This window comes from Muscardinus avellanarius (assembly GCF_963383645.1).
Source record: "Muscardinus avellanarius genome assembly, chromosome: 1".
In the NCBI taxonomy this organism is placed as follows: Eukaryota; Metazoa; Chordata; class Mammalia; order Rodentia; family Gliridae; genus Muscardinus; species Muscardinus avellanarius.
The window spans coordinates 196,245,917-196,260,067 of NC_137786.1; the positions used below are offsets into that span (position 1 = coordinate 196,245,917).

Sequence of the window (14,151 nt, forward strand, 5' to 3'; positions counted from 1 at the left end):
TTGTGAAACAAAAAAAAATAATAAATAAATAAAGAAAGAAATGGCAATAATCGCAAGTCAGTTTCTTCACAGTACAGAGATAAAAGACCTCAGAAAAAGGGTCACTTTGGGGATACTTATGTGACTATTGCATGAAACCAAAGTCAAACAAATAGCTTTGTTTCTTTCTTTTATGCTAGATGTAAATATTCCTATTAGACCAGGTGATTTAAAAGAAATCACAAAGCATTGGAGCACAGTTTAATTCATTCATTAATTTTGAAGTTTAATGATGCATTTCTAAGTTATCTCCGTGGAATAAAAGTAACATTTACCAAATCTGTATTACTTGCCTGGTGTGCTAGTATGCCACTAGACACTTATTTTTTTTTCCTTTTTTTGTAGTACTAGGGATTGAACCCAGGGAAATTCTACCTTTGACCTATACCTGTAGCCCTATTTTAGTTTTTATCTTGTAACAGGGTCTCACCAAGTTGATGAGAGCCTTGATAAATGTACGATGCTGACTTCAAGTCGGTGATCCTTCTGTCTCAGCCTCCTAAATACTGGGATTACAGGTATGTACCACCGTAGCCAGCCTGCTAGACGCATTTTATATACTCTCTGGTAATCTTCCCAACCTCTCTGTGTTGTGAATCTTATTGCTCACAAATTTGGGTGACAATACTGAGTCTCAGAGACATTAATTTTGCTTGCTAAGGTCACACAGTAAGCAGGGACTAAACTGAATGTGAAACCAGATATTATCATTTTTCAAGTTGTCATGAGGTCTAGTAGCCTAGGAGACATAAAAAATAGTAACAAGTCTCCTAGTAAAACCTGCCTGGAACTATTGGGGAAAGCTTCATGAGAGTTTACAACCATACTGTGAGACTGTTGATGTTACTACTGGTGGTGGCCTCTGCCAATAGGGTACTACTATGCACCTGAAACAATGTCAGATGCTTGACAAGGTTTGTTCCCAAGAATATTCATTACATAAATGTTTCTTGAACATTTGTTCTGTAGCAGATTCTTTTTGGCTCTGAAGAAACAAAGACTAAGTCAAGCTTTCTAGCCTTAAGCCATGGTATCATTGTCTGTATTTTACACACCCAAAAATGGCAGTAAAGAGAGTTTGTTAGATATCCCATAATTGGGAGTCCTAGAATTTTCATCTAGGTCTGTAAACCTACAAAACTTTGCTTCCTTCCATGAAATTTTAGCTATATCTAAAATTCATTTACTTTCTTCATAAACCATTCATGTTGGTTATAAAGAAAAATCAGGAGTATAAAATGAATAAAATAAATACTATAAGTGCCTCTCATTTATAGAGTTTTACATTGTAAATCACTGGTAAGAGTTTTACATACATTTTATAGACTTTTTCTCTGTTGTGCAAATATAACATATAAATGTTATATATATATATATTATATATAATATATATATAATTTGCCATATTTAGTACATATTGCTATATAGCCAAGTAGAAGTGCACTTAATTGAATTACTGCTTTCTGTTTTATTTCTTACTGCCATAGAGTAAAAAAAAAAGATGAGAGCAAGTTTCCTTACATACTTCCTCTATACTTTTTCTCTGCAACCCTATGAAATATATTAAGTTGTTTAAAACCTTCCTACTTATTAAAACTTATTAAAATTACTGAAGTTTTAATGGCATTATTGAGATATAGTTTGCATAGCATACAGCTATCCAAAGTGCATAATTTAAAGTACATAATTTATTAGTTTTAGGTCTATTTTCAGAGATACAAAATGTTTTTCATAATTAAATTTTATAAAATTTTATCACCTTAAAGAAAATAAAACTGGCATTTATTAATAGTTGTTCCTCATTCTAATGATCTTTGGCCTAGATAATCATTAATCTAGTTTCTATTTCTATAAATTTGTCCATTCTGAAATTTTATATAAAATTGGCCACATGTGTGCTTTGGCGACTGACTTTATGTGATTTTTTAAAAATTCACCAAGGGTAGATGTGATAGTATCTATCAATACTTCTTTCTGTTTACTGCTAAATACTCTTCTATTGTTTGACTACAACACATTTTTCTTGTGTATTCATCAGTTGATGGACACTGGATTGTTTTCAACTTTTGACTATTATGCTGCAATAAACACTAATGTGCAAATTTTTGTGTGGACATAAGTTTACATTTATCTTGCATATATAATTAGAAGAGAATTTCTGGATCATGTGATAACCCTATGTTTAATAGTTTAAGAAGCTGCCAATTTAATTTCCCAAGTGGCTGAATATTGTTTGCTTCTATTAACAAATTAAAAGGGTTCAATTTCTAATTTCTTCATATACTTACCAGCTTGTGACCTTCTGTCTTCTTCATTATAGTTATTCTAGGAGTGTGAATTGGTAAGTCACTGTGGGTTTTTAAAATTTCCCCCCAATTATGATATAAGCATTTTTCCATGTGCTTATTAGTTCTTTATGTATTTGAGAAAATCTCTAAATATACTGCCACTTTAGAATTGGATTGTCTTTTTGTATCAATTTGTAAAAATCCTCATATATTCTAGATTCAACTTCATTATCAGAAATGTGGCACATAGTTCCTCCCAGTTCACATGTTGTGTCATTAATGATTTATTGTGAAAGAAGTGTTTTGCCTTAGCCAGTCATGGTAGTGCCCACTTCAAATCCCAATACTTGGGAGGCTGAGACAGAAGGATCGCAGGTTTGCAGTCAGCCTCAGCAAGTTAGAGAAACCCTCCACAACTTAGTTGGACCATGTTTCAAAAATATAAAATGTACAGCTTAAGTTAGAATGCCCCTGGATCCAATCTCAGTACCATACACCAAAAAAAAAAAAAGAAAGAAAGAAAAGGAAGTGTCTTGACTCAAAGAGAGCTTCTGAAACCCCATCTACTTTCTTTACACAGTCATTGTGATAGATAAATGTGCTAACATGTTGCTACTAGCTGGGTTTCATTTTTAAGCTCTTCTGAACTGCTACCAGCAGCCTGATACATTTGCTGTTTCTTGTCTTATTTTTTCTTGACCTCTCTACAGCTTTTGATGTTAAAGACAATTATATTTTCTTTATATCTCAGTCCTTCCTCCTCCCCTTCTCTCTCACTCTTCTTCTTTCCTCACTTCTTTTCTTTTCTAAAAACAAATTTTGTGTGTGGGGAGTGGATGATGCTGGGGATTGAGCCCAGAGGCATTGGAACTCCAAGTTACATCTACATCTTTATTTTATTTTGGAAGCAGGATCTCACGAGTTTGAAGACAGCCTCATTACATAGCTGAGGATGGCTTCCAATCTGCCATACTCCTGTCTCAGCCTCTCGAGTACTAGAATTACAGTCATGCACCATTAAGCCATACATATGTGTATATATATTCTATGTAATATATATAATTTAGCCATATAAATATTAGACACATAAATCTAAAACCCTTTGCTATAGAATGAAGATAAAGACATGTTTTCTATTCCTAATATGTTTATGCTCTAGTAGAGAAGGAAGACACTGATAACACACTAATTACACTAATCAATGTAGAATGCTAACCCTAATTAGCCCTATGAAGAAGTGCTGAGTATTATATAAAAATTTTATGGAGGAAAAAGTTCTAGTCAAATAATCTATAGTTCTTTCTTTGATGAGGTAAAAATTCATTTGAGATCTGAGAGATATGCAAGCATTACCTAGGTTGAAGAAAGAACAGCACATTGAAATGCCTGTGATGAGAAGGAACAGGACCCTTTTGAAGAAAACAGCAGAGGAAGAAAACCCTTTTGAAGTGTGGGGTGAGACACAATTATGCAAGGTGGTTAGGTGAAAGCAAGATTATGTTGGACCTTAGGGGATTATGTATGTATGTATGTATGTATGTATGTATATATGTATGTATGTATGTATGGGTTTTTTTTTTGTGTGTGTGTGTTAATGCACATTGAGCCCACGGGCATTTTACATCTGAACTATATCCCAGCCCTATTTTATTTTATTTTGAAACAGGATCTCACTAGGTTACTGAAGCTGACCTTAAACCTATGATCCTCCTATCTCAGTCTACAAAGTACTGAAAATATAGGCATGTACCACCACACATAGCTTTTTGCAGGTTTTATTAAAATATTTGTTTTCACTTTGAAAAATTTGAAGAGTTTTTAACAGAAATGATTAATAATCAGATCTGACTTTCTAAAAGTCTGCTATACATGCAGTATGAAAGTTAAGTTTGAAGGTGATCAGCAGTGGAGTGGAGAAGAGACTGTAGGAGATTATAGCCATAGCTAAGTGAGAGAAGGTGGTAGCATCTGTGAGGGTGATGACAATGAATATGGAGATGTGGAATTAATTTGAGAGATATTTGGGTATAAAGACTACAAGACTCGAGGATGGATTGACTCCAAAGGATTAGGAGAAAAAGAGGTACAGAGAATGACTCATGACCGCATGGCTATGATTCTTCTGCCATAGCTTCTAGTTCCAATCTTGGCTTGCATTTACCATTTGGTGGACTTAGTTCACCTACAACCTCTCTGTCCCTGTTTATTCATATAGAAAATAGAGATTATGATAATATTTCACCCATATAGATGATATAATATGCCTCAGCAGTATCTGGCCCATATTGTATGAGTTCAGTAAAGATTACTTGTGAGTCGGGCATGGTGGCACACGCTTATAATCCTGCACTTGGGAGGCAGAGACAGGAGGATCATGCAGGTTCGAAGCCAGCTGCACTGGCTTAAGAGACCCTATTTCCAAATTTAAAAGAAGTATAAAAATAGGTCTGGGAGTATAGCCCGGAGGTAGAAGGGTTTCCAGGAACCCCAGTACCACTAAAAAAAGAAAGAAAAAAAAAGATTACGTGTGAAGCTAGAAATGCTGGCACATGCCTATAATTCCAGTACTTGGGAGGCTAAAACAGGAGAATTGTAGGTTTAAGATCTGCCTTATCAAGTTAGTAGGACTCTTAGCAACCTAGGAAGACCTGTCTCAAAACAAAAACATTAAAGAGTTGGTGGTGTAGTTTAGAGGTAGACTGTCCTTGTGTTCATTTCCCCAGTACCAACAAATAAAATAAATAAAATAATAAAATATTACTTGTGAAATATTCTTATTATTAGTGCTGATTAGAGAAGTTAAGAAACTAGTTTTTTAAAAAATATACTGGAGACTCTTATTTAAAACCAACATGGAAATAGTCCCATTTCTTCTAGGTATACCTTCTAAAACTCCCTTGCCTTGGACATAACAAATAATCAAGAAGACTCTGAAAGTTTAAAAAGAAAAAGATGAATTCTGTAGGAACTCTGGAACTTGAGGAAAAAAAAAAAGAAGATACGAGTCTCTTGAGTTTCCCTTTGTCTCTGAAGTATCCTGGATAGGACACTGAAGAAGTCTTCAATATGAAATACCCAAAGCATTGAAAGCTCCAAGGAACTCCAACTCCATCTAGCAAAAAAATAAAGGGAAAGCAGTCTAAGAGAACCAAAATCTTTCTGGAAAATGTCCACTGTAACCATATGCCAGTAAGAAAACAGTATGGTAGAAAGAAGCAGGCTGGCCAAGTCCCCTCCTGGAGTGATGTCTCCAGAGTTCCACAGGAAGCTGAGTGACCATTCACCCAGCAGAGTGGAGCCTAAAGAAGGCAGGACAAGTTGAAGCTAACTGACCTTCCACTTTCTCCCAGCTCTATTCTGTATGTCCCTTCAGGGAGCTGACCTTCCGCCTCCACCCAGCATTAACAGTGTGGCATGAGGTGGGACTAGCATATTAAATGTTAAGACACTGAGTGCTCTCCTCCCAGCAACAAGGCAATGATATTTGCTCTCATTACTCTTGGTCACACTGCACTGACTTAGTCAAATAAAGACACAAAAGGAAACTAAAGGCATGCGGATTGGCAAGTAAGAAATAGAGCTACTTTTATTTATAGATGACAAGACTAACTGGGTTGAAAGTCCCAAGAAATCTACAGGAAATACTATAGAATTAAAAACCAAATTTAGCAAGGTCACAAACTATGAGATCAGCACACAAAAATCAATTTCACTTCTATATATTGGCAATGAATGTGTAGAAATTAAAATTAAGTACATTCTATTATTTGGAGTTTTCTCAAATAAAATGAAGTACCTAGTCATAAATCTAGCAAAACATGTACAGGATCTGCTTGCTGAAAAATGACAAAACAATAATAAAGGAAATGAAAGAATATACAACTAAATGGCGAGGCATACTGTATTCATGGATTGGAAGATATAAGAATAGTCAATTCTTCACAAACTTATCCGTAAGTTTAACACAATTCTTATCAAAATCTCAACATGATTGACCTAAAATTTAGACACAAGTGCTAAGGAACTACAATAACTAAATTAGTTATAAAAAGGTGAGATTATTGCTTCCTCTAGTATTTAGACTTTCTATATAGTAATCCATAAAATATGGTTTAGCAGGGGCAAAAACACATAGATCAATGGGACAGAATAGAGGAGCTAGAAATGGACAAGTACAAATATAACTAGTTTGTTTTGACAAACATAGGCAAGTGAACTAAGGATTGTAAACATTTTAAACATGTAGCATTGGCGCAATAAGCCATGTGTAAGAAAAATAAGTCAAAATAAAAAAGAAATTCAACTTAAATCCTGTTCCTTATGCAAAAAATAGACCAAAATGATCACAAGCATAAAGGGAAATGTAAAGCTATAAAACTATTAGAATATAGGAGAACATTTCTAAGGCCTCTGGCTGGACAGTTCTTACACTTGATATTAAAAGCACTATCCAACGAAGGAAAAATAATATCTTAAATTTTATAAATATTAAAGCCTCTTGCATTTTAAAATGCTATGCCAAAAGAAGACAAAAAAGCATCTATAAACAAAAAAATTTTCAAATCTCAACCAAACAAAAAACAGTCCAGTTACAAATGAGCAAAAGGCATGAGTAGATATTTATCAAAGAGTAGATACAGATGGCGAGTAAGCATGTGGAAGGATGTTCAGCATCATTAGCTATTAGCACAATACAAATTAAGAGCACAACGTAATTTAATATCACTGCATACCCATCAGAATGGCAAAAACTAAAGTAGTGACAACATCAGGCACTGGTAAGGGTATCGAGACATTAGATCAATCATACATTATTGATGGGAATGTGAAATAGTACAGCCATTTGGGGAAGTCATTTTGGCAATTTCTTACAAAGCTAAACATGCACATAGCAGATGATCCTGCAACTACTCTCTTGGACATTTATTCCAGAAAACTATAAACATATATTCAAACTGAAACCTGTACACTGATGTTCACAGCAAATTTACTCATCAGAGCAAAAATATAGGAAACAGTTCAAATGTCCTTCATTGTGTGAATAGTTGAATAAATTTTAGTGTACCACAATGAAGTAAGAAGAAATGGATTGTTAACACACAACAATCTGGACAGAACTCAAGGACATTATGCTTAGTGAAAAAGGCCAATCTTGCCGGGCGTGGTGGCGCACGCTTGTAATCCCTGCGCTTGGGAGGCGGAGACAGGAGGATCGCGCAGGTTCGAAGCCAGCCGTGCTGGCATAAGAGACCCTGTTTCAAAAATATAAAATAGGTCTGGGAGTGTAGCCCGGAGGAAGGAGGGCTTCCAGGAACCCCAGTACCACCAAAAAAAATCTCAAAATTTACTTATTGTATAATTTCATTTATATAACAGTCTCTAAATGACAAACCATAGAGATGGAGAACAGATTAGTAGTTGAAAGGGACCAGTGATTGGGAATGGGTAGGCAAATGCCAATTGAGTACAAATATGAGCGAGTTTCATGCTTGTGGTGGTAGTGACATGGATTTATTTTTGGAGAAATGTTGCTTACACATGCATACGTACCCACACAAATACATGCAGACTAAAAACAGCATAAACTGAATTGGGTTTGTAGACTAGTTAAGAGTAACATTGCCAGTATTCATCTTTAGAGTTGGATATTGTACTATAACTATATGAGGCATCTCTGTATTGAGGACATCTGGGGAAAAACATGTGGGACTTTTTGTACTTCTTTTTCAATTTCCTGTTGGGCTTTAATTATTTTTCAAAAGAGTAAAATCTTTCCTATATATTGTCCAAAAATTGGTAAAAATTCCTTTGTGTCACATAAAATAGTGGGATTTTAGGGAGAATACAAGAGAAAAAGTGATGAAATGAGATTTTGAATGCCTAACATTTAACTCACCATCATCCAGGAGTGGTGGCATATGCGTGCACTCCCAGTACTTGGGAGGCTAAAACAGGAAGATTGTAGGTGTGGTTAGCCTCAGCAACTTAGGTTGACCCTTTTTCAACTCAAAAATAAAATGGAGTTGAGGTTTTGACTCAGAGGGAGAATATCCCTGGATTCAATTCTCAGTACCAAAAATAAATAAATAAATAAATAATAAATAAATAAATAAATAAATAAATAATAAATCAAAGGTAAAACAATTTACCATCTCTGTTCTTACAGAAAAAGTACCCTATATGCTCCAAACCCTAGTGTCTTCATTTATAAAATGTGACTGACAAGATATGGCTGGAATATCCTAATAAGGTTATTGCAATTATTTTGTAAGATATATAAGAATTAACTTTCAACAAAGTAAAACCACAGGGCAACATGACCTACACATAGGATATTTGCAGCCACTCCTTAAGCAGCTATTTTGAGTGGCTTGAGTCCTGACTAACTTTTTTAAGGAAAGCCATGTGTTAGTTGACAATGATTTTTAATTTTCAAAACTTAAATTTATTTATTTTTACATATTTTATTAGTACATTGTAGTCTCACATCATATTGTAGAGTGATAGTGACATACATGCACAGGATAATGGTTATTGATACCACTGTCACTGTTACAGAGATGGATTACGAAGAGTCCTTCTGACATGGCTCTTTCTTCAAGGTTACATAGTTAATAAAGACATTAATGATAAAACATGTAAATATCACCCTTTAGAGGCAATCATATCATATAATGTAAGTTACATTACATGAATCTCCAAGATGGGTAAAATTTGCCTGGTGTGGACAGTTTCTTTATCAAGAATGTGGTATTGAAATGGTGTTTGAAGCCAGTCAGGGACGCACATATACCAGCTATATTGGAAAACACACACAAAAAAATTCCTAGAGAGGTAAGAGTCAAATTATACTTTTGCAGAACATCAGTGAGGATACCTCATCAGAGAGAAGAGCTGGCTTCAAGAATACTGGGAGACAAGGCCAGGTGGGAAAGGAGGGAGCAAACTTTTGGACTTTTAAATAAAACCACACCTTTCTCCACATTATTCTTTTTCCTGGGATGCTCTTTATGTTCAACTCTGGATGAAAAAAATCGTGCCCATTGTCAAAGGACCAGTTCAAATACCAACTACATGGAGGGTTTTCCCTTCTCTTTTCTTTATTAGAAGCAGTATCTTCCCTCCAATGAATTCTCATTCCAGGTTATCTTTATTCCTCTTATCTAGCATGACCACACATGCTGGTTTGCCTAGGTTGTTTTGAATTATGCCTGTTATTGCCAGTGTCGTTATTAGTAAAGCACCCTTTCACTCTAAAATATGTCCTGTTTGTGTGATAAAATATGAAGTCACCTAGTTAAAACTCTTATCACTTTTCTCTCATGTTCCTGTTAGTTACATACTGACTTCTGATGGCCCCTATTAAAATGTCCAGGCTAGCGGAGCTCATATCTGCTTATCTTTGTATTCTCAGTACAAACCCTGATAATTACTTATGAAATGAAGTTAAATAAGGAGACTGAAAGTTATGGAGTCTAAGTCTATACCATTAAAAATGTCTTTTTGTCCCTAACATCATCTGGTTTTATATCTACACACACTAGGTGCTGGGTAAGTCTATAAATTGGATTTGACATCCACAAGTGTATACTATTTCTGGATTGTGCTGGAGGTGGCATTAGCAGGGACTGGAAGTGGCTCCTCATAAATTTTCCTTCTTTCTAACCTGCTTTCTAACCTGTATATGTTTCTCACTGACTTTCTGGGTTGAAATTGAGGTATAAAGAAAAAAAAATTCCTTGGAAAATCTCAGGTATCAAATCAAGTCCATTTCATGTGTGTGTGCTACTTCATTTCTGGTAGGTAGCTAAACAGCTCTATTTTGTGAGATTTAACCTTTCTCATTATGAGGTCCCTTTTAGGAAATTTTAAGTAGAAATTAATGAAAATGGATATTTCAATTGATTGGTATATTGATTTAACAGTTCACTTACCAAACTAATTTTTATTTTTGTTCCAATTAGTGTTATTTCTTTGGCATTTCTAACTGGGATTCTACTCTTGTTTTTTAATCTTTTATGATTTCAATAGCCTTATTTGATTTTTTAAACTTCTAAGAAGCTGTACTGGAAGATGTTAAAGGATATAAATGGTATAAATATTTCCATATTGTTTATTGACAGTTATTTGGCTAATTCTATAAACCTCCTGATTATGAAAGAATAGATAGCTAAGAGATTTTGGTCTTGAACTTGGAATGCTTTAGGACATTTTGTATTCTGTTTTCTTCCATATCTTGTGGATTATGGATGTCACAGCTATTTGAATATATGCATATATATAAATTTATATATTATTTATGTATAAACTATTTCACTATATATCAGGTAACAACCCAGAGGCTTTATTCTAAATCCTATGAACATGGTCCATGTTTTTTGTTATCATATCAAATTAAATATTTATTTTAATGTTTTTATTGGTTCATTATAGTCTCATATTATATGTAAATACTGTTCACCATAACATACATTCATAAAACTCTTGAGGCCCTCCAAGCCTCCACTTCCCTCCCTACCAATACAGAGTAACCAGATCACTGTTGGCATCTATTCACATGTATGCACACAGTCTGTGGTAGTATTTCCATTAGTGAACCACAGTCTTCCTCCTCCCCTACCCTTATATCTTCTTCCTGGCTCTACTAAGGTTTCTCCTCTATTATTTGGAATCCCTCTTATATCTAAGTGAGATTATCCAATCACAGAGAGTAAATTCCTGAATTCTGAGATTAAAACTCAATACCACCCTGTGATCACCAACATTCCTTGTGACCAGCACATCTCTCTCTTTTTTTTTTTCTATATTAAGGACTGAACCCAGGGCTCAGTGTGGTTCTGTCTCTGAGATACACTTTCAGCCCTTTTATATATTTATATTTTTTATTATGAAACAAGCTCTCACTAAGTTAGTGTGAATTGACCTTAAATCTGTGATCCTTTTGTCTCAGCCTCCCAAGTACTTGGATTACATGCCTGACGAGGGCTACTTCTTTGAACATGCTTTTTGGTATAGTAAATATCCTTTGCCAGACTGTATTGGCTGGGCCTTCTTCTTCTTCTTCTTCTTCTTCTTCTTCTTCTTCTTCAGCTTTTTCCTCTTTATTCTAAACAAGCCATGCTATATAAATAGAATTTTGTGTTAGAGGAAGATTTCCCAGCCCTGGCACTGTGGACTTTTGGGCAGGGTTCTTCCTTTAGGTGTGAGCTCTCCTGTGCCCTATCAGCATCCTGGGTCTCTGTCTACTAGATTCCAGTAGCACTTCCTCTCTCCAATTATGACAGCCAAAAACATCTGCAATATTATCAAGTGTTCGCCAGGGGAGAGGTGCAAAACTAGCCCCTTTAGAGAACCCCTACTGTGAAGCTTCTGTAGAAACCTTTTCAGAAGGTGAGAGAAACAATGACCTCAAAGCAGCACTTACTAATGGTGTGACTTTGCTGGGCTCCTCTGTTGCTCAGATTCTTTACCTGCAAAGTAGGAATCATGACACTAATCTTTCAGAGTCACTGAGATTTCAACTATATCAGGTACAGAAAGTAAGGTCCAGGCACACAGTAAGGTCCTTATACAGGGGAGTCACTGTCATTTTATTGGAGAGTTCCAGCTAACTTCCAACACTAATGATTTCAGTTTAAAAAAGATCTCTCCCTTTCTCTTCCTCTGACAAACAGAGCATGATGAATGTGGCAGCGGGCAGCACAACTGTGACCAGAACGCCATCTGTACCAATACTGTCCAGGGACACAGCTGTACCTGCAAACCAGGCTACGTAGGGAACGGGACCATCTGCAAAGGTAGGCTTGCTGCCTCATGGGTGAGCGGTGTGCTGCTGTCCTGCCTGGGCTCCTGGTGCTCACGTGGCAGGCCCTGGTTTCTAGTCTCCTGGTTTCTGCTCCTGGTCAACCAGCTGGTAAAGTGCACTGTGTGTGAAAGAAGGAGAAAACTGCCCTGAACTCGCTGTGGCACTGTGGGTGTGGATCGGTAGCACAGTTCCACACTTCCATGGCCCTTTTCAACTCTGCCTCACAGAGCCTGAGCGTGTGAGGAAGCTCCAGTTTCTGACATTGGTGTTTCTTCTCTGTGCATTGATCAAGAGGGCTGGTGGGCACTGTTTATGTCCACATTTCAGTTATCTGCTTGAATAGGAAGTTGAACAGTTTAAAAATTTAAATGAACATTTAACCATTCAGAGTTCAGTGCTCTGAATTCCATTTGTATTTAGCATAAATGTAAAATTCCACATTCAGTCTTACAAGGTTCTCAGAATCTTGTCCTAGCTTCTCCTAGCTGCCTTCTCCCTTTGTCCTCACTTTCAGTCTCTGCATGAGCACCCTGGCTCCCATTATCCCTTGAGCATCTTGTCCCCTTAGCCCCAGTGTTCATATCTTCCCTATTCTCATCACATGTTCCCTCATCGCAGAAACATTCTTTGATTGCCCTGTCTACAATAGCACCCTTAGTATTTCTTAGCCCAAACTATGGTTGGTGTTTTCTTCATAAATAGCCTCATAGAATATTATGCTTGGGTGTATATGTTCTGCAGTTTCTGCCTCCCCACTAGGATGTCAGCTTCAAGACAGTGAACACTTGGTCTTGTCCCCAGAAGCTAGAATGTCCCTGGTGCACTGTAGAATCTCACTATGTGTTAACTGACCCATTCAAGCAAAGATATAATCAATTAAAAAGAAGCACCATAAATAAAAACAACAAGAAAGATCAGGATATGCCATATCAGGTAGGTATTATATTCATTTTAGAGGTGATAACATTCTGAAACAGAGAGGTTAAGAAACTTGCCCAAGGACACATGGCATGTTATTAGTGCTTCTCTACAAGATATTTCATGTTGGTAGTGAGAGAGAACTAATTAAAAATGACTCAGTCACCACATTCATGCATTGGGTTGCAGGAGAATTTAAAAAGAATAATGTTATATTCTCTTGGTGAATGTATAGTACTGAGTGTAGTAAAAATAGCCTTTTAATTGAGAAAGTATATTGGTGAATGAAACTTCTTTTAGACAGAAATTTGACAAAAACCTATCAACATTCAAAGTAGTTGTTTCCTTGATTCCATCAATTTAACTTTTTGAGATGTATTCTTGAAAAGTACAAGCCCACAAGAGAAGGGAAATTCACATATAGTGATATTTATGCAGCATTGTTTATATTCACTGAAAATTAGATACAACCAAAATACTCATCGGTAATGCAATGATTATATTTACTTTTAAATATTCACTGAGGAAACAGAATGCAGTGGTTTGAAGCTGTCAGCATGTCTTATGTACATGCAGGTACAAAAAATCAATCTCTCTTTCTCTCTATGTCTGTCTGTCTTTCTGAATGATCTCCAACATGTACTTTTGAGAGAAAAGAAAGAAAAATAAATAAAATTACAGAACAATATGTAGAGTATTATTGCATATTTCACATATTATTTCTGAATATCCATAATTTATGCAAATATACAGGCCAGGAACATAGAAGCTATTATCTTATATTACTGGGTGTTTAAAAAAGAATATTTATTTAGTCTTCTGAATTCTATATTGTTTTTATCTCTTCCAATGGAAATTTATACATGAACATGAAGTTCCATGAGGCACTCAGTTCTTAGAAAACTAGTACTCAGTTCTTAAAAGAAGGCTGAAGGTATTTCTAAAGGAAAACAAAGACAAAAACAAAGCTACTAATATAGTTACACAGATTATCAAGCCCAAAGCTGGCCTGTGCATACTAATGCTGCAAATCTAAAGAACAATATTCAGACTTGATATAAACATGTTTTGCCCTCAGAATTATGTTACCTCATAAAATAA

General features: G+C 35.7%; 1 protein-coding gene across 3 annotated transcripts in view; it reads left to right on the forward strand.

Annotated features, from left to right (window-relative positions):
- Positions 1 to 14,151, forward strand: part of NELL1 (neural EGFL like 1) — a gene marked incomplete at both ends in the record, with an annotated part of 934,260 nt that overhangs the window by 578,394 nt on the left and 341,715 nt on the right. For all 3 annotated transcript variants that reach the window (XM_080695282.1, XM_080695280.1, XM_080695281.1), the window contains one exon: positions 12,002 to 12,124. In XM_080695282.1, coding sequence (XP_080551408.1) covers positions 12,002 to 12,124 — 123 coding nt within the window. The remainder of the gene's footprint in view (positions 1 to 12,001; positions 12,125 to 14,151) is intronic.